The sequence below is a fragment of the Brachionichthys hirsutus genome, chromosome 17, assembly GCF_040956055.1.
Source record: "Brachionichthys hirsutus isolate HB-005 chromosome 17, CSIRO-AGI_Bhir_v1, whole genome shotgun sequence".
Classification (NCBI taxonomy): domain Eukaryota; kingdom Metazoa; phylum Chordata; class Actinopteri; order Lophiiformes; family Brachionichthyidae; genus Brachionichthys; species Brachionichthys hirsutus.
This window is the reverse complement of record NC_090913.1, coordinates 2,696,951-2,717,630: the sequence shown is the minus strand read 5'-3', so window position 1 is coordinate 2,717,630 and position 20,680 is coordinate 2,696,951. Positions and strand designations below refer to the sequence as shown.

At 49.2% G+C, this 20,680-nt stretch overlaps 3 protein-coding genes across 3 annotated transcripts; 1 reads left to right on the top strand and 2 right to left on the bottom strand.

Annotated features, from left to right (window-relative positions):
- Positions 1-1,103: 1,103 nt before the first annotated feature.
- On the bottom strand, positions 1,104-4,007 carry nde1 (nudE neurodevelopment protein 1). Its single transcript, XM_068750777.1, has 8 exons — positions 3,922-4,007; positions 3,665-3,818; positions 3,223-3,371; positions 2,994-3,130; positions 1,696-1,869; positions 1,533-1,618; positions 1,277-1,425; positions 1,104-1,197 (listed from the first exon to the last, which is right to left on the bottom strand). The coding sequence occupies exons 1-8, from the start codon at positions 4,005-4,007 to the stop codon at positions 1,104-1,106; spliced, it is 1,029 nt and encodes a 342-aa protein (XP_068606878.1).
- A 1,731-nt stretch (positions 4,008-5,738) lies between these two features.
- LOC137906977 (pannexin-1-like) lies at positions 5,739-8,411 on the bottom strand. The gene is made up of 5 exons (XM_068751281.1): positions 8,231-8,411; positions 6,968-7,089; positions 6,659-6,858; positions 5,996-6,497; positions 5,739-5,888 (listed from the first exon to the last, which is right to left on the bottom strand). The coding sequence occupies exons 1-5, from the start codon at positions 8,409-8,411 to the stop codon at positions 5,739-5,741; spliced, it is 1,155 nt and encodes a 384-aa protein (XP_068607382.1).
- A 567-nt stretch (positions 8,412-8,978) lies between these two features.
- Positions 8,979-19,735, top strand: LOC137906585 (meiosis regulator and mRNA stability factor 1). The gene is made up of 27 exons (XM_068750872.1): positions 8,979-9,078; positions 9,374-9,581; positions 9,676-10,497; positions 10,767-10,929; positions 11,112-11,326; positions 11,402-11,519; positions 11,598-11,770; positions 12,014-12,502; positions 13,481-13,635; positions 13,812-13,973; positions 14,349-14,535; positions 14,628-14,806; positions 14,890-14,970; positions 15,058-15,294; positions 15,376-15,495; positions 15,575-15,753; positions 15,852-16,072; positions 16,225-16,367; positions 16,456-16,589; positions 16,669-16,871; positions 17,015-17,242; positions 17,627-17,866; positions 17,959-18,210; positions 18,309-18,369; positions 18,502-18,603; positions 18,733-18,874; positions 19,558-19,735. Exons 2-27 carry the CDS (start codon positions 9,432-9,434, stop codon positions 19,733-19,735), a joined length of 5,334 nt encoding a protein of 1,777 aa, XP_068606973.1. The 5' UTR covers positions 8,979-9,078; positions 9,374-9,431.
- Positions 19,736-20,680: the final 945 nt, after the last annotated feature.

The following is a 20,680-nucleotide window of genomic DNA, read 5'->3' as shown; positions in this document are numbered from 1 at the left end:
GGTTTCAGAGGCACTGCATCAAAGGCCGTCGCCGTGGATGACAAGCGGCCGTGTTAGCGGAGGAAACGGGAACAGGAGAGCCGCGTCTGGTAAACGGAGCGGGCCAGCGAATGTTCAGACCGGAAGCATTTCAAGGAAAAATAGCGACGTCGTTATTCAAAATACATTTCACCAAAAGGCGGGAAGAGGATCTGATATCGGCTCTACGCCCCCCCCCCCCCCCCCCACCCCCACACGCCACATCTTCCATAAAATCCGTTATTGCTTTTTACTTGACTCCACTTGCTCGCCGTAACGGTCAAAGGCATGCAGGGGGCCTCACGCCTACGTTCGGTAGCGCTGCTCTGATTCCTTCAGTCAACTAGAATCAGGATAGAACTAGGAGCAGCAGATCATATACGTCCCTAACCTGACAAATAAACGACAAAAAGGACAAACTTCACACCCATGAACCTCGCAGGACAGAAAATGATTAGTCGTCCAACAGCAGGAGGGAGGCGGCGGAATTTAAAGTCACCGTTTGAGATTCACAGAACTCGAGAAGAAGCAGCTGATTTCGTTTTTTAGACGTCTGGCAGCAAAAGATAAGTGTCATTTAATTCAACTCAAATTCTGCAGGTTCAAACTCTTCTTGGGGAAAAACAATCGATATCGATAGCGACGCGATGTTATCTGGGAAACGGCTCCAAGGAATAAACTAAACGGGCCTGTTTCTTTTTAGATTTGACCAATATTAAAGTTCCAACGATCTATCCCTCGCTGGCTGTCGGTTGTAAAACGACTGCAGTAGCTCCTTAAATCCGGGCCCCACCGTCCCTGTTGTAGAGGGAATGTCTCCGGACGCCTCCCACCGCGGGGTCAGTGAGTTCGTCATTGTGTGATACGACACAAGCTTCTGCTTCCTGATAGAGGAAGGGAAGCAGGAGCCCCCGTCAACGCACAAGATGGGCGTGGCGCGGAGCAAAGCGCGAGGCTTCCTGTTCAAACAGTTGAGCAGGGCGCGAGGGAAGACGGCTCAGTTCAAAGTCTACATTCGTTAAGGGGGGGGGGGGGTCAGGTTATTGAAGGAGACGTGGAGGTGGTTTGTCTTCTCTCCTCATCCCTCATAGCAGAATCTTGACCCCTCCCTGAGGAGACTGAGGCCCCTGGGAGACTCCTCTGGGGGGGGCTGGTCCAAACTCCAACCGCTTCACCAAACTGCGAGACAAGATGAAGCAAAAGGAACGAAATTAAACTCACGAGGGTGCGTGAAGCTGCACCAGACCGTTGCTTTCACCTCTCGTACTGAGGGGGGGGGCTCATGCTGGCTGCTTGGCCCTCAGGGCCCCTCTCTGAACCCGGAGGGCTCCCAGCGTGAAGCGCCGGCCGGCTGGCGGTCGTGTTGTACACAAAGTCTCGGCAGGACGCCAGCTTGGACTCCAGATTCTGGGAGAGAACAAGGAAACCGTCACTCAGCTGATACCGGCCGACCGACCATGATCCGATCGGTGAGACGACAGCATTCACTGTGGACTAGAGGAGACGTCTCTTACCCCGACTTTCCGCAGCAGCTCTCCTACAATGTTGAGAGCAGATATTCTAGCAGATGTGGTGAGTGGAGTCCCCGTTAGGCCGTCCCCTAAAACGAAGCAGGGAAACACGTTAAGGCCGCACATTCACCGCGACTGCCGTTAACCCCGGAGTCTTTCTGCTCACCCCGTCGGATGTAGGACGCCGGAGGCGTGGCAAACGAGCTGCTGGGTTTGGTGGGTGTGACGGGAACGCAGGGGCTCCCAGAAGGGCATGGAAGGTCTGCCCGATCTGGGTCTTTGTCCAAACTGCTGGATGGCCGCCTCTCCTTTTGACGAACGGCCAACTCCTGGCGAAGGTCTGACAGAAATAGAACAGACAAGTCTGCGAGTCTGCTTTTGCATGAAAGGCAGATATTCCAGTGCCACATATCTGCAGGACATCAGTTCCCATTACGTTCCATATATTACTATATTTAATTGCAGCGTTGAAACTGAAAACAACCATGAAATCATGTCAGCTCTGACGTCGACAGAGCCAACAGACAAAAAGAAACATTCTGAGGTAGGGTGTAAATGCAAAACACAAAATATGCAAAGAATGCAAATTTTAAAAACATACATCTTCAAAAAAACACTACATTTTATATTATCTTTAAAAATGACTTTTTTTTACGACTCTGATGCAGGCCAAACTGCAAAACATCACATACAGCCTCTTTTAACACATGAAGTGAAATTACATTTTATCTTAAATAACAATTATTATAAATGCTATTTAAAAGAAAATCCCACATCAGAATAATACAAAAAAACGTCAAACAAGTGGTCAAAAGTAGACTGCGCCCTCTGCTGTTTAACAAAAGCATCACAATTCATTTTACTGTAATGTTATTTCGATGCGTCTTTACATCCCTGGCGTCAAATGTAGATGAACATTAAAAACCACACAACAAAGTTAGTTGCATTTTACAGCTGCAAAGTGGCTCAGATATCGGATTAGACAGAACAACAGGCAGATTCTACAGTAGATTCTGGTCCAGTCAGTGTAGGTCAACAACAAGCTAACACTAAACCCTCATTAGTCCAGGCTGTACAGAGTTAAACTATAGTTCAGCTTTCAGGTGAAAGCTGAATCAAGATGGAAACTACCCACGCGTTTCTTTTGGATTTTAATACGCAAATACTCAAACAGAATTGTGCAAATACAAGCTGGTCCATACTGTATGATCCATCTTACAGAAATAAAGACTGGTAGTGAAGGAGGAAAGAGATACAGCAAGAAAGAAGAAGAAGTGGCCTGAAAGATCATTTTAGCTCCAAAATGGTTTTATTTCATACAGAAACCAATGTTAACTTTTAATCATCAGTAACCCAAACAATCTTATCTATGAAGATCTATGAAGACCCCGTGAGTGCGTGTTGGCGTGCGTGTTGGCGTGCGTGTTGGCGTGCGTGTTGGCGTGCGTGTCGGCGTGCGTGTACCTCGGGATTCATCCTTCAGCCTCTGAACAGACTCAAGTAGGTTCTCCTTCTCGTCCAGCTCACTCTCCAGAAAGGCATTCCTCTCAATGACGTGGTTCATCCGCTGCTCAAAGTCCTCCAGAGACATGATAGTAGCCCTGGAAGGAAAAAAACCAGCGTGTGGGCCGATCCAAACCAGCAATACTGACCTCAAAGGGTCAAATAATCACGCAGAGCATTACACACTGACCTTTTGGTCCGCTCTAGGTCATCGTTGGACTGTTCTAACTCTCGAATGTATTTCTGCAGGTGGTCTCTCACTGCCCTGGTTTGAGCCAGATCGTCTTCCATGGTTGAAATGTGCCTGAACGCTTCAGAGTGCTGAATCTCAAATTTCTCCTGCAAATGAAAATTGGACACAAAAAGTTCCTGACGCAAGCATCGCGGGCTTTGCAGTGTCATGGCAGATTAATCAATGCAGGTGCAAGTATATTTCCAGAAGAGGCCTGATTACAGTTTCCTCAGGAGAGAGAGCAATCCCCATTTCTTTTTTCTATTAACATTCTCTTCCCGGTGGTGCCCGGCGTGTGCCCGAGAGGGGTGAGGACAGCATCGCCTTCGTCAGTAACAGGAGCCCCAGGCTCTCTCCGGCCTGCCGGGACATTGACCTGAACTGCATCGACGTGCTCTACCTTCATGCTCTCCAGTTCCGTGCGCAGCCGGTTGTTGTCCAGAAGCAGCTCTTTGTTTCGACCCTCGCACTGCTTCAGCTCGGCTTCCAGTTCGGCCTCATAGTCGCGACTCATCTGCTGAAACTCTTCCAGGTCTGCCTGAGCCTCATCAGCCCTGATAATAAACACCACTCGCATGTGACTGACACGAGATTAGCACATAACAGAATGGACCGTGCGCGTTTGAGTTGCCTGTGGACTCAGTAGCCTAATGTCACCTTTGCTGGTGTCTCTCTGCTTGATGCTGCCAGAAACACAGCTCCTCTTCCAGGGAGGCGAACTTCTTTGTTGTCGGCTCTACCATGTCTGCGGTCTGCCTCGGGGTTTAGGGTGCAGGGTGGGACACTTAACTGCGGATTAAAGCACAGTCCGCCCGCCACAGACTGATGCAAGTCGACCACAAAACTGGACCGATTAGCGGAATGCTAACCGGACTAACTAGCCTAAGTGCGCGGCGGAAGTCGTTATATAACTGCATAGCGAGGCTTGAAAAGTAAAAATAACAAAATGTATACTTACATGTATTCCAATCAAGTACAAAAACTAAAGCCGGGGGTGGACCCGTTAGCTGCTATGGCTAATCTTGTCAGGTTAGCTAATGTGGCTAGCTAAGGGACTTAGCCAAAATGTTGAAAAATAGCGAAACTATTATTATATTCAAAAGGTAAGCAGACTCACCTGCATCTAGGTGAACACTTAAAACATGTTACAACAGAGGAAACGCAATACCAGGTAGATTTTAAGAGCAACAAACACGTACCGCATGAGCAAACTAATCTCCTATAACGTTAGGACGCTGCTCGATCCAAATAAAACGAAGATTCAATTCTTGAATGGCATTGGACAACAGAGGTGACGTCAGAGAATGCTATCCAATCAGGTTATTCAACGGGGGCCTGGGGGCGGAGCCTCCAAACAAAAACAAGTTCCCCTGTCTGCGGCTGCAGAGGAGCCAGAGAGGGAACTCCGACCCGAAGTGCTGCGCCCACGACGTTTTCATGCAATACTGTGGAATTTAAATGACAATTTTATGAGTGTAACTAATATTTTGTAATATCACATGTAATTGTAACCAATTACATTGTAGCATTATGCAATTCAATAATCAATCAAATCAAATCAATAGACGCCATTAAAACAAAGATCAGTCCACAACTCAGAAAATAAACTCAAACATGTTCCTCATGTTTATTATGGCAGTGCATTTGATCAAATTACAGATGTTCCTATTGTTCATGAAAATCAAAGAATCTGTCATATTTCAGCATGACTTGTCTGTACTGGGCACATTTAAGAAATATATGCTTTGACCAAAGCAACGACTGGACCTATTAGGATACAATTTCATCTCATTAACCCTGCAGAAAATGTATTTAACAAACTATTTCACTTCTATTGTGTGCTATTTATGAAAACCTTGTCATCAGTTCATCAGTTTAGACCAGTTTGTTTTCCACATGCGCACACAGTTACCACTATTTTACAGTCCAGACTAGTATAGCTGTGTAGTGGTTCCCATCATACTTATAATACTTATCACATCATGATTGTTTTTTGCTTACACACGTATGTCATCACGTCTCAGCTTTAAATACATTGACGATTAGTCAGTCAAAGAAAAATGACTAACGACTCATAAATTGGAGGGGAAAGCAGTAAATCCTGAGAATATCAGCATGATAAAAACAATAAAAATATTTCACATCAGAATAAAAACAAACTGCCTCAGATCTAAGGCATCGTTATTCAAATGAATTCAAATTGAGGCATTTTAATCGTTCAATAATACAGACTGTGTGAATAAGTCAAGGCCTCCGCTGGTGTTGAGAGTAAACACCTTAAAAGAAAGCCAAATTAGGCAAGTCCAGATTTTCTTTCTGTCATTGAAGTCCTTTTCCATTACAGCAGGGCTTCCCTTCCTCTGGTCAGTCATTCAGCAACAAGGCAGAGGATCTGAAGGGAAACAAATCATATTCACATATCCGCCAGTCGGTTCATTTCACTAAAGATTCACTGGAACCTTACCTGAGAGGAATCACTCTTCAGCTTTAGTTGTTCCTTCAGTGTTTTTGGGAGCGCACATCTTCTTGTTATCCAACACGTCGGTTTTCACCTGACTCAGAGTCCGCAATAGGCACGTAGTGTCAAACCCCTCATCCGCAGACTCCTGCAGCAACTCAAGTACCTGCAAGTAAGACATGCTACGATGTTACGAAAGCAAAATCAAGAGATGCTGTAGGTTAGATATCTTAGCTACAACTCAGGACTTTCCGTACCTGGGATCAGACCCACCTGCAGACACTTAAATGATTTGAGCTGGCTCAGGTTCTCCCGCAGAAACAGCAGATAGATGCTCAGATCGTTGTAGACGGGTGTGACCGCACCCAGAGCGCCGAAGCCCGGCAGCATCTCAAAGGGACGCAGGAAGCTGGAGCTTTGTCGAGCCGGTCCAAGAACTGCACACACCACCAATGGCGCAAGAAGCACGTACGCCCCCAAGTTGATGTAGCTGAGCAAACCGAAGACGCCCACTGCCACGAGCTTACACTGGACGGCCGAGGGCAGCGTGGGGTCATTCTTCAGCAGCCCCGTGCGGAGGTCGCAGGAGAACTCGTCGGTGAAAGAGGCCAGACGGATGTAGTAGCCAAGGTAGAGGCAGGCCAGCAGGAGGATCAGCAGCGTTAGGACGCGACATGCGAGATACTTGACCACGAGACGGCGAGAGAAGCGCTTCGTCTTCAGATACTGCTCCACCAAGGGGTATTTGAAGCAGCCCTCAGTCAGGTCCAAAGCACTGTTGCACAAAAACACCAACAACAGACAGAAAACTGTGATGTGGCGACGATGAAACGAGAGCAAACTGATCTGCGGAGCTTTCAACACGACAACAGCACGCAAAAAAGCCTCCGGATAACCGATCCCTGGTGAAACTGTGACAGAGTAAATAAGTGGCACCTCTGGACGTCCTCGGGTGCATCTTTGCAGTCTAAGGAGGCGAGATTCTTGGCCAGCTTGATGGCACGGTTGTAAAAGCGGTCCAGCTCCTCCATGATGAAGCTGAGGTCAGAGGAGAGGTGTGGCGCGGCGGTGAAGCGCCACAGCAAGGCCGGGATGTATAAGAGGATGGCCAGGGAGAGGAGAACGTACGGGAAGAACTGGATAATAAAGAACACAGGAAGCAGGGTGGGGGGGGGGGCACGTTACCCTAACGATGTAAGAGCAGGAATGACGTTTAAAGTCATCCCAACATGCCTTTGCGTGTACCTTGTGCAGCCAGAGCGGTGAGCTGTCAGCCTGCTGCTGGACTGCCGCCCAACAAAATGACTCCGTGTACGTCGCCTGTTTCGTGGAGAAGTTACTGGGAGCAAAGCAGCTGATCTGGGTTCCTGGATACACGAAGGAAGTGCCGAAGCCGTCAAAGGTGGCAGACATTTCAGTCGCTCCGCCGGTCCTCCTCTGCACTCGTGATCTAATTTGCTGCTGGGATGTTTTCAGCATACTTTCTGTCAATAATTACGGCGATGCACAATGGAGAGTTCAGGCTGGCCTACACAGTCAGCAGACTATCCTTTGGAGTATGAGTCTTGGTAGAGTAAAAGTCATGGTTGCGTTCCTTTATCTGGATTCACTTTAAGATGATTTCCTCCACGTGCCCCCACCCTTTCGCCCAGGTTCCTATTAACCCATTATGTCGTTTGTGCCAGGTGGAAGCAGACATGATGATTTAAAAGGATTAGATTCGCTAAACTGCTGCTGAGGCCGCAGATATTCTGATCAGAGCCTGATTACAGGAGCCTGCAGGAAAGACTTCTGTCGGTATTTAAAGCTGCCCATTAGTACGTCCCTAAAGTTCACTATCGTCTCCATCACCATCAGCAGCAGCAGCAGCATTCCTCAATATCTGGGCGTGGGATGCGCATAACTACGGATGCGCCACACCTTCTCCGTGTTCATCACTCGCTTTGAGAATATTCCTTGAATGTATCTCCCCTACATGCCAATGTATTAAACAGAGAAACCCCTCCAGGATCTGTCCCGGTTAGGATCCCACATAATGGAATTACATTCAAAGCGCTCCATAATCTGGCCCCCTCATACCTAACAGATCTGCTCCCCCATCACACCCCATCTCGTTCCCTCTGCTACACCGACGCCAACCTCTTGTCCCTCCCCTGTAGGACCAAACTCCGAACCTGGGGAGACAGAGCCTTCTCCATCGCTACCCCCACACTCTGGAACTCACTAACCCAATCACTAAGAGCCTGTTCTGATCATAACACCTTCAAGAAAGAACTAAAAACCCATCTGTTCAACATTGCTTTTAATGTCTAATTTTATGTTTATATTTTATCTAATTTATTTTCATGTTCCTATTTTATTGTCAGTATTGATTTTCTGTTTTTATCTTATGTACACATGTAAAGCGACTTTGAGTTTCTAGAAAAGCGCGATACAAATAAAATGTATTATTATTATTATTAATAATAATAATAATAAATATTTCCACAATCAATAAAAACAACTCACCCACTGACACCTCTTGAGCAAAGGCGAGCGAGATGAGAAACAAAGGCAGCCCCACCGCCACAAAGGTGACAATCTTGTCCAGCGCCAGCTCCAGACGCACCCCTTTGTATTTGGAATCCGTGGGATCCTTCAACAAAAAGTCGGAAAAAACATATTCGGTCGCTAAGTGGGCAATCGCCATGACCGACGGGAGCAGACAGCCAGTCTCGTCTAACTTAAAAAGGAGAATTTAAATGAGATAATGTGAATAAACCTCCCTCAGAGCAGACATCAAGATGACTCGTTATTGTTCTCGCATCTCCATTCGCTGCTGGGACTGATGGTTGAAGCTGACGTACTGCAGTCTGCCGGGCGGTCGCTAGGTGGCGATCTTTCAATGAGATAGTGGTTTAATCCACTGTTACGCTCTATTTCTAATTATAGGCGTAACAAATAAATGCTATATGTGGTAGTCTGGTACTGTGTTTTGAAAACAGAAGTTTTCATTTATGCCTTTCCCTTCGAGGAACTGCAACATAATGAAATGAGTGGTTTACACAAAATGTAATCAGAAGATAAAGTAATTTACGATAAATTGTAATACTGTATATTAATCTCTCGGTCATATTTAGCATATTCGTTTAAAATAAAACTTTATTTAAAAAAGTGCGGGGGCAGCAGCATGCCGTCGAAGAAGACGGAGGAGGAGCGATTTACGGCAATCCAATTTACGACAATTTACGAATTTCTGCGTGTGCTTTCTGGCAATAATAGAATACAAAAGGTGTTGCGTTTTAGGTACAGGAACGGGGGTAGGTGTGCTGAGACGAAGATGTGATTGAAGAGACCTCGTTAGGCGGCCGGAAAAGGTACTTTGAGCAGTTTATTTTTTAGTTTACGTCACCGTAAAAACAAAGGATGATAGCGTTCAGGGGAAATGGCTGCGTGCCGCTTGAACATCCAGGGTAATGGTCCCTGAAAAACGGTGAACGTAAATTCGGTTTATCACAAGTACCGGTAACAGTTCTGCTGGTTTGCCGAATCAATTCCGACGTAAGGAACGTTTATTAATCCCGGAGATGAGCTAGCTTCGTCTAGCTTGTAGCTAACCGGACGCAGCTGCAGCTAAACCGCCTAAACGGAACTTTCGCGTTCTCTCCACAGGAAAGCATGAGAGAGAAACGAGACGGGAGTATTGTGAAGGACGTCCGTGGGTTGTAGGATGGAATTGGGAAATGAAAGTTCCATACACGACTCTAGACCCTACCCATGGCTCAACGACCGCAGAACAGAGGCCTCCTCCCGGCTGTGGGCGCTCAGAGACTGCTTCTCCACCAAAGAGGCTTCATCTCTTCATCACGCAGATAAAGACGTGGGTTCCCTAACCGCGTTCAGTCCGTGCATGGCGGCTCATTGCTGCCGGTTCCTCCTTCTAAACTCACCTGATGGTGCTTTTTGTATTCCAGAACAATTACATGGATAACAGACCGGCTGTGCTGGCATTGAAAGATGTCCCTCCTCCACCTCTGCATCATGCTTCCTCTCTCCAACCCTCCCAGCCCTTCTCTCTTGCCCCTCTCCCTTTGCCTCCTCCCTGCTTGCCCCCTGCTCGGCTAACGCAGGAGTCCCACCAGCAGCAGCAGCGTGAGGGGGATAGGCCCAACGTAAGCATCTGCGCTCGGTGTGACGACCGTCGGGCAGACGGCCGTGGGCTTTTGGATGGTGGCGGTGCTGCTGGTAGCGGTAGCAGCACTGCTGGTGCTGTCTACGTGACTCCCGGCTCTCTGGGAGCTCCTAGCAGCGGCGGTGTGTGCAGGTCTGGCTTTTTAGTTTCATCTTCCCTTCAATTGGAACCGAACCTGAACAGTGAACGGGGAGGAAACCATCTGAACCCTTTTAGTCTCGCTTGCGACCCTCAGGAGCTCTCATCTGTTGCTACCTCTCAGCCTATTTCGACACACCCCTACCTCGCCTGCTGCTCGGGCCTTCTGCACGCCGGCCCGCCCAGCCTGTTTACCTCCTCGGCTTCCACTCTGTCGTGCGTTTCCTATCTACACGCTCCCTTGCATGATTCTTGCCTGGCCTCTTCTGGTTACGTTTGCGGTCCGGGCTGCTGCCCATCGGCCGGAAGACCCCGGAGAAGCAGGCTCGGCGATCACCAAGCCGCCGCCGCCGCCACCACCACTTCAACCACTACCACACACTTCTGCTCTTACCCTATGCACCGAAATGTAGAACGCATGGTTTGTGTGAAGGGGGCTCACTACTGCCGGGAGTGTCTGTCGAAGGTTGGTGGAGTTTGTGTTTCTAAATGAAGGTCACTGTGGGTAACGTTCAGACACATTTAGTTGTAAGATGATGATTTGTCATTTACAAAGATGTATATGTAGGGTCTTTTTATATTATTATTAGTTTAATAAAAACTGAAGTTTCACTTAAAATAAAAAGAGTCTATGTAGGTGGATGAAACCATTAATATTGAAACTAGTTTTATTTATACAAAATACATGTCTTCTGATTCATTTGTTTACCGATAAAATGTAATTCTTTTCTGCAGCCTATGAACGGACTGCCATCCGAACCGGACGAGGTGTGGCCCAATGTCCCTGCGCCCCAGACGGCCCCCGTCCCTGTCCCCATTTGCAACGGCTGTGGCACCTCGTCTGATGCCATCGTGCTCATGCCGTCAACCAGCCTCTGCAAACCTGGCCAGAAATACGGTGAGTGAACTCGGCAATGCGAGTTTCAATTCCTTATCTTCTCTATTGTTTTTATTTTATTTTATTTTCATGTCGGATTGTTCTGGAAATCTGGAGTTGAAATTCTCTTCATCCAAATTAGCATCGACACGAATGACATAAACTGCTGGCTAAGTGTGCTTCTAATGCTTAATGTCTCCCAGGTTCTCCAGAGAATGGTGGCCCAGAGAACATCCCTCCAGTAGGCGTCTTCTGGGACATCGAGAACTGCAGCGTGCCCAGCGGACGCTCTGCCGGACACGTGGTCCAGCGTATTCGCAGCCGTTTCTTTCAGGGCCACCGCGAGGCGGAGTTCATTTGCGTCTGTGACATCAACAAAGAGAGTAAATCTGTCATCCAAGAGCTAAACAATTGCCAGGTACCAGGTTTTAAACGCTTTGCTGAAAGCCACGTGGGCATCCGGAGTATCTCATAGCGGTTGTGCTTCCATCAGGTGACCGTCGCACACATCAACGCCACGGCCAAGAATGCTGCGGATGACAAGCTTCGCCAGAGCCTGCGGCGCTTCGCCGAGACTCACGCGGCGCCGGCGACCGTTGTCCTCGTATCCTGTGAGTTGTCGCCGTCATCGACCTCCTAAAGTCATCTCGAGTCGTTCGTCTTCAGTGTTACCGTCTCACCGTTGACAGCGGACGTTAACTTCGCGAGTGAGCTGAGTGACCTCCGCCATCGCCACGGTTTCCAGGTGATCCTGGTCCACGGCAGCCATACGTCCTCCGCCCTGCTGCAGCACGCGCACTGCCACGTGGCCTTTCAGGAGATCACGGCTGACCTGCCGCCGCGCGTGTTTGTCAACGCGCAGGTAGGCCTCTCGCATGCTTCTATTCAGACTCCTGTTTGGCGTGCTTCGTATTTAAACGGCGAGTAGACGCCGGGGAAGAATTTCACTCTATTGTGGACTTACTAAAAGCTGAGAGTGTTTTCCGAGTTTTTACCACTCAGACATTTTGTTTTTCCGCTAGAAGGAAGACTACTGCTATCTTTTAGTGCAATTCATACAAACCAGACGGGCCCGCTGTCTCCCCCCCCCCCCCCCCCCCTTCAGCCCAGTTTCAACCTCTATGTGCACAACCTCCCCGTCAACTGTGACAAGAGCCTTCGGAACGCTGTGAAGCTCAGGCTGCGCCGCCTGTCGGACAACTGTGGCGGTAAGGTGGTGGGCTTGTCCCAGGGGGCGGCGGTCCTGCGTTTCGGCAGCCCCGAGGCGGCTTCGCGTGCCCGCAAGCGAATGGAAAATGAGGATGTGTGTGGCCACACAATCAGCCTTTCCATCTCCCCGTGGCCGAGAGACGATGCGAGTCCCGACCCCGAGCTTCACGCTCAGCCCCATCGCTCGGCTCAGACTGTGCCGAATGCCTGTCAAAGCCAGGATTCACTGTCCGCCCCTCCCCCGTCTACGTCTTCCTTCACCTTTCTGCCCCTGGAGAAGCCCAGGTCGCCCAGGAGGCCACGGCGAGCAGCCCGCCCGTGCCACACCACAGGCCCAGTGCCTGAAAGTGCGCCTCCCGGTGGTGCTGCAGCCAAGCCCCATCAGGTCAGCAGACTCGCCCGTGCCTGCTTGCCCCTAACGCCAGTTGCCCTTTAACCATGTCTGGGCTGCATTATAACTCGCATAACCCCCCCCCCCCCCTTGGTGTCCTGATTCCTGCTCTAACTAACCGCTTGCTAAGCTTCATTTGTCTGCTTGTGCTAGCATGTAGCATGCAGTGTTTGTGGCCTGTGCATCATGTGCTTCTTGTCCTGCATGTTCATTGGTCATTCATCATATTTACTGCATGTATTATGTCTGTGTGTGTATTTTGTGCTTCTCTTAAAGGTCATGTATTATACTCTTTTTCCAGAAGGTATCGCAGTTCTCAGACACTTGTATGAAATATCTGTAAAGGTTTTTGTCGAAATAGCAAACAGATGCTGCAGGACAGCGTCCCTCTTGTCTGTCTGAAACAGATGTTGCAGGACAGCGTCCATCTTGTCTGTCTGGAACAGATGCTGCAGGACAGCGTCCCTCTTGTCTGTCTGAAACAGATGTTGCAGGACAGCGTCCCTCTTGTCTGTCTCAAACAGCGCTCAGAAAAGCCTCCAAGTTCATTTCATGAAAGTGCATGCATGTGTACTCGTATCTTGTGCACGTTCGCCCTCTGTGACATCACAGAGGGAGAGATTTCTGCCAGACCTGTTTCAGTAGGTGATTACAGACCTATGGAAGCGATGCAGGATTCACTTGATGGTTTATTTTTCCGTTTTTGGGTTGGTAAGGACCCAAAAGCACGATAATAGTGTCGAAACATGGGAAAAGTGAGGTTTTCATCATGTCCGCTTTAAGGCTGATTGTTCGGTACATAATTGCCGATGTTCTGCTTCTGTTTGGGCTGCTGTTGCTAAGGTGACCAAGTCAGACGAATGAATCCCAACGCTCGTCTGGCAGTTTCTACTGGCTTGCGTGAATTTGCATTTCCCGACTTTAAGCCCCAGATTTTCCAGTTTTAGCATTTGCTGCCTCTGTTTGATCCAGGAGATGAATAGTTTGGAGGGCAAACCCCGACTGGCCCCCCACCACCTGGAGAAAGGGCGTGCTGCTGCTTCTCCCCCCTATAGCAATGGGGAGACGCCAGTGGTGGAGCAGCTGTCCAAACCGGGCCTCGCTGGAGAATCGATCTACAAGAAGAGGTACTAGCAGAATTAGAATGATGGTCCGGCTGTAAACGACTCTGCTCATGGGACGTAATTCCATCTTGAATATAAATCTACCACGCTGGTCAGAAGTAGCCCACAAGAAAGGGCTCAAACTCCAGTTGGGTGTGGCCTTCTGCTTATGTCACGCATTTATTCAAATTGCCGAACAGGAACGAGGACGCTAATCCTTGCGGTCGGACTGAATCCCCCGCCGAACAAAATGACAGGACTTCGGGAGAGTTCCAGATCAGCACACCCTCCGCCTTCAGCAAGCTAAATCTGCACAAGAGCTTCAGTCCCCTCGTCCTTTCCCAGGGCTCCTGGTCATCCAGGTAAAGCAGTCGGGTTCGCTGATGATGATTAAATTGGTTAAGGCCATCTTTCTTTTAACCTAAGTTTACCCATTATAGGTTTATATATATTTAAAAGGTTCCATTGTGGCGTCTTCGAGCTGGGCGGTAACTTCAACTCTGTCCTTTCTATGATGGGAATTCGTTTTTAGGAGGAAAGTTCTGAGGACATCCCAGTTAGAGATTATGATCTGTTATCTACTCAGCTTGTTTGACAAAACAGTGAAAAATGTGTTCCTGATCTTTCATTCAGCACCTATCCTTGATGGTCTGTAGGGGGGGGGGGGGGTGTGTGCTAATTATGTTAAATTCCTATATTCATGATATCGAATTTGTCCTCGACCTTTCAACCAAAAGGAGTGCATCCCCCTGCCTCTCCAGCCGGTCTTCGCCCCTCCTGGCTGCCTCTCTTAGTCCGTGTCCTGAAGGTCCTCCTGAGCCCTTTTCGGATGGGGCAGATGTCCAAGTGGCTAACCTGGACTACAGAATGTCCCGCAAGGATCTGCAGCAGGCCCTGCACGACTTATTTTCCAGATCCGGTCGGGTAAGACCCGGATGGATGTTGATTTTCTTTGTTGGACTGCAGGCTCCACCCCGGATTCAAACCATCTTGTGGCTGTCGCTTGTCCCGCCCAGGTTAAAGCTGTGGAGCTCAGCCCCCACACCGACTATCAGCTCAAGGCCACGATCAAGATGCTGTCCTTGCGACAGGCCATAAGTGCCATCAGTGGCCTGCACCGCTACAAGATTGGAGGGAAACGCATCCAGTTGTCTCTGGTCACCGGCGGCAACAACAAATCCTTTTCCTTGCTGAGGTGAAAGTCCGAATATGCTGTGGACGTTTTTGGGAGTGAATGGAGCTTATGCTTACGAAGTTTCTTCTTTTTTCATTACACAGCGCAGAAATTGTTGGTATTCTTCAGGATGCACCCGCTCACTGCCTCCCTCTCTTCAAATTCATAGAGATCTATGAGAAAAAGTAAGCAGCTTTGCCTCCAGTTATGTTTTGCATTTTGAATGAATGGATTACAGAATAGTTTGCTAACGAATGCTCTTTTCTCTCTAGATATTCTCATAAGATTGCGGTCGGGGATCTGTACAAACTACCAGAGGTGGTGGCAGTGCGAGAACAGGGAGGATCAAGGCTTGTGTGTCTCTTGTCCAGCGGCCAGATCCGTCAGAGCCCACTGGGATCTTCCCAATCCCAGGAGAGCTCCTCTGCCAGTGGCAGCCCTGTCGTCTTTGAGGAGCTGGAATACCATGAACCTGTCTGCAGGCGGCACTACACACAGCAGGACTTCAGGTGATGAGACTTTAGCTTAGAAGGCACGTTTTGTGTTAGATTGTCACCTTTCTAAATTGTTTTCTTCTTTTTCTTTTTAAGTGAGGCTGACTTTGACCCCGATTCCTATAAGATCCCGTTTGTTGTGATGTCTCTGGGCACTTTAGCGTCTGAAGTTCACAGTCTGTTGCAGTCGCACGAGGGAACTCTTCCATTAGTGAGGTGAAAACCAGAGCTTCGCCTTTCTTTATTTGACATCGTATTTTCATGCACTATAACATCAATGATATTTTCTATCTAGTTTTCCAGACTGCTATGCGGCAAATTTCCGCCCCCTGCAGCTGGGTAACGAGACGCTGGAGGGGGGTGTTTCTCTGGAACACCTCATTACCTGCGTTCCCAGTATCGCAATAATCACAGCTCAGAACGGCTTCAAAATCATCAAGTGGATCCACAACAAAGCATCGGCGCCAAGCTCCGGTACGAACGTCCCGAAGCCGCCTTTCTAATGCGGACTGTTCAGCAGTTCCTTAAGCCAAATGGAGGGGAGGGGTTCAGAATGTGCATTCTCCTTGCAGAGCTGTGGCTGCAACGCTGCAAAAGTCCGGTCGGCAACCCCCAACTCATCCAGTTCAGCCGGGAGATCATCGACCTGCTGAAGAGCCAGCCATCTTGCTTCATGCCCATAAGCAAGTTCATACCCTCGTATCACCATCACTTTGCCAAGCAGTGCCGCGTCTCTGACTACGGCTACTCGAAGCTGTTGGAGCTTCTGGAGGCCGTGCCGCATGTCCTCCAGGTACCGGCGGGCACGAGAGCCACGCAGAAGCTTTACTTCTTCTGCTGTCGTAATTCTGCTTTTATTTTTTCTAGATCTGTTTGATTCTGAATGGAATGTTTCTATCTTACTCTTTATAGCCGTCGTCCCTTTCTGTGTTTCTGCTCCTGCAGATCTTGGGCATGGGTACGAAGCGTTTGCTGACCCTGACCCACCGGGCTCAGGTGAAGCGCTTCACCCAGGACCTGCTGAAACTGCTGAAGTTTCAAGCCAGCAAGCAAGTGGCGATCAACGACTTCATGCAGGCGTATCACTGGTCAGTCGCGTTTCCTCCGGGCTGCAGTCGATTCCATTGCCTTGAGGTTCATGTTCTGTCTTTGAAGTACCGTTCTGTCTTGCATCAGGTGCTTCTCCAGGGACTGGAGGGTAGCGGACTACGGCGTTTGTGACCTGAAGGACCTGCTGACGGAGATTCCAGACACCACCATCACGGTTTCACATCAGGACACGGACACGGTCATCTCTGTTCCCAAGAGAGGTCGGTTATTAGGAACGGATTATTTCGGGTCATCTTCTTTTGTATTTATTTGTCATTAGATTGATGAATTATCTTACAGAGCGCACCTCGGAGGAAATTGAGCGCACGAAGCAGTTTGGGAAGGAGGTGGTGGACCTCCTGCGCCACCAGCCTCACTGCAGAATGCCCTTCAGCAAGTTCATCCCCACCTATCACCATCACTTCGGCCGTCAGTGCAAGCTCAGCTACTACGGCTTCACCAAGCTCGTGGAGCTCTTCGAAGCCATCCCCGACATACTGGTGGTGAGTCGGGAAGACCTTTTTAACCTGTTCATGGCCAGGATGTTGTCTCAAGATGGCGACGGCTTCCCAGCAGCTTATTGAATCCACAAACCCTCATTTGTCCCTGCATGAACGCCGCTGGTTTCTAAACGACCTTGGGTCAGGTGTTGGAGTGTGGCGAGGAGAAGATGCTTACCCTGACAGAAGTGGAGCGCATCAAAGCTCTGGCGGCTCAGCTGGTCAAGCTGCTCCGGGCTCAGAAGAACTCCAGCCTCCCCGTCAGCCAGCTTCTCAAGGAGTACAGCAAGACCTTCGGCTACGGTCTGAGGCTGCCGGACTACGACGCCAGCTCCCTGCCAGCTCTGCTGGCCAAACTCTGCCATGTTGTCAAGGTAACCGAGGCCTCTTTGTGTTTCAGAGCTTTTGAACACGTTTGCAAGTTAATGTTGGTTCCCTCTCCTAAACAGCAGAAGCCTGTTGGATGAGAGGTGAAGTGTCTTTGTTTTCTTGCTCTTTGATTCCCTCTCCCCCCCCCCCCCCCCAAAAAAAGAGGGGGCAACCCCAAGGACTACCAAAATAATTAGAATATTAACATTTTAATATACCATACTTTGTCCGAATGTTTGAACTTCATTGCTAATAATTTTAGAATTTAGCCAAAAATTGTTTGATTTCGGCGATTCAAAGACGCCACCTTGTCAGGTCATCCGACGACCACGCTCACGTGTGCTTCCCGTAGAGGAGATACTTCTATGTCTCTCACTTCCTGTTTCAAGGTGGCGGGCGGCTCTGAGGGTCGGGAAGTGCAGCTGATCAACAGGAAGTCTTTGCGCTCACTCACCTACCAGCTTCTGGATCTGCTCATGTCTCAAGAGGATGGACAAGTTGCCAACGGTCTCAGGGTGGACGCGCTGAGTCGGCGCTACCTGGCGGTCCACGGAGCCTCGCTCAACCCATGTGAATATGGGTTCCTCTCCATCGGCGAGTTACTCAAGAGCCTCCCCTACCTTGTGGAGGTTAGTATACGTTGGATTTTAACTTCTTGACGTGCCTTCTGACTCGACCGGTCCTCCAGAACTGTCTTTGATCGGCCCTCCTTTCGCCGCAGTTGTTTAACGAAGGAAGTGCCGAGGGCTACGACGCCTGCGACACCGACGGCGGGCGTGGCGAGGAGTGGGTGAGGCTGACCGGGCTCTACCAGTTTGCCCGTAACGTGCGGGCCCTGCTCCACACCTACCACTACAACCAGATCTTCCTGGCCGATTTCCAAGGGGCTTACAACAAGTTTACCGGCTGCTGCCTTGAACCTCGTTCTTACGGCTGCGCGAGCACCGACGAGCTGCTCGGCGCCATTCCACAGGTGGGTGTCCTTCTTTAATTTGACACTTTGACTGCGTGCGTCTCGAGAACTCAATGTGCTATTGGTGTTTTAAATGTCTTACTCCGTTCTCTCATCAGGTGGTCTGGATCAAAGGACACGGGCGCAAGAGGATTATCGTTCTGAAAAACGATATGAAAGGTAAATCTGATGGGCCTTTCGTCACCTACAGAACGTCACCGGAGCCTTTCAGCCCGCGAGGCTTTACTTGCCGACGTCTGGACGGTGTAACGGCTCTTTGGATGTGATGGATGTGTGTGTTTTTTCGTTCAGTCAATGGAAGCTATTCGGCTCCAAGCAGCCCCCAATCCAGAGACGACATGGAAAGCCCAATGAGCAGGACAGCATCTGGATCCCAGAGTCCAGGTAGAACGGGTCTGGAATTCCTTTGAGTCCTGGTTTTGTTTGGGGGGGGGGTGCAGTTCCGAGGATGGCTCTGTTGTGTGTGTGTGTGTTTCTGATAAACTACCGCTGCTTGTGCTTCAGTCGGTGCTTCAGACGCAGAGCCGCTGGTTCTGAAGGCGCCGGTAGACCTGCTGTGTGGTCCGGTACCATCCTGCCTCCCGTCCCCTCCGCTCCACCCGGACCCCCTTCTCCAGGAGCCGGATCTGATTCACTTTGAGGAGAAGACTCCTCCAGCAGGTCGGTTCAGTGCGTCAGGCTCGTGCAGTGCTTCTCTATTTTCTGTTGCCCCCCCAGGAAGGAAAAAACTTTTCGCCCCCCCCTAAAAAAAAGCACTCTTAAATCTTCAAGAAATATAGATCAACTTACCACAAAGAATAACTTTATTACCATTTTTTTAGTCTGCAAAAGAAAATATTTGAAGTGCATTGACTTGCCTGAATTTTATTTTTTAATCCTTAAACTACTAATTTTGCAATTAATATTAAATAATAATGAATTAAAATTGCAACATTAACTCAGGAGCACAAAATATAAAACAATTTAACCTACAAAATGAAAAACCAGTTGTGCTGATTTTCTTTTAGCAAAATGAGGAAGTCAGGTCGGCGCTGTCTCTGGAGGGTTTGTTTACAAAACCCGCTTCTTCTGCTAATACTCCCTGCGCGCACTCTGATAATCAGGGCGCCACTGCCAACTACTGGAGTGGATGTGCAATTACACGTTAATCTCAGGCGGCAGAAAAGAAAGCGCATTCTCCGACGTCACAGGCGCCCCCCCTGACATTGCACCGCCCCACCATTTGAGAACCACTGGGCTAGTGTTGCAGGAGATCCTCATTAAAGATTGATGGAAGCGTTTAATAACACGGTTCCTGTTTGTAGAACGTTTGAACTCAGTCTGGGCTGATGATGTCATTCCAGTGAGCGGTGAATGTGAGCCGGGGGCTCGCAGTGCCTCCAGTCCACCGGAGCGGCCCAGCCGCACAGAAGACCCTGCAGCCGCCGAGCCGAAGCCCCGCCCCTTCACGGAGAGTCCCAGCAGGCGGGCGGCGCGCAGCAGAATCAAGCTAGCTGCCAACTTCTCCTTCAGCGCAGGCCTCTGATCCTCAGAACAAAGCAATATTACTGCACACGTAACGTAACTCTAAATGCAAGAGTTGACCAGCTGCACCGGACACGCGCAGACGAGCGTCGGTGCCGTCCGTAACGCTGCCGGGCTTGTGTCCGTCTGCTTCCTGCATCTCGTTTGCCAGATGGTTTCACAGTCGCTGCGCTGATTCTCGACCAAAAAGCTATTTTCTTCTTGCAGATTTCCTGCAACAGTTTTATTTAGCCAAATTGATCAGCTGTTACCCGTTTGATTTCATCTACAGGGAAGTTAAATGGCGTTTCCACCCGCGTGCATGTTCGGAGTTGAGCCGCTGGGCTACAGCAGAATGCAAGAAGATCAGTTAGTTGTCGCTGCATGCAGGGTAAAAAACGGTGGAGATGAAAACTTAAAATCCATGAAATATAGTTCCCGACGCTCTGTTCAAGACGCCAGAGGGTTTATAGACGTTTAGTTCGTGTAATATTGCGATGCCTTAATGTATACTTTGATATTATGTCCCCAACGACGCTTAATTGAAGGTGTCCGCTGATTTCTTTTAAACTCGTTTTGGACTTTTGGAGATTTTGCTCTCTTTGACCCGATTAGCTGCCACGCCCCCTTCCCGTCTCCCTCGCATCCGTCCTGGGTTGAGGTTTCTAAAGAGGTGGCACCTCCGAGGTCCGTTTGTCTTAAGCGTGAAGGAACTTGTGGAAAGTATTTTCAGTTGCTTTTAAATTCTTCGTAGTGTTTCGTAGACCGTTGAAGCGTTCGGCCTTCGGGTCGAGGGTCTTTCGTGGCCGAAGAAACGTCCGTTCGGCTAACCGTTCAGGCGTAGATGGGATTCTGATTCACGTTGCTCTCAGAAATGATCATTCTTGTGGTGGGTTTGCTCGTCTCTCCGGGGGGGGTGACCGTTCGGCAGCAGCCAGTGCGATCGCGTTGTCTGTCTGCTTTACTG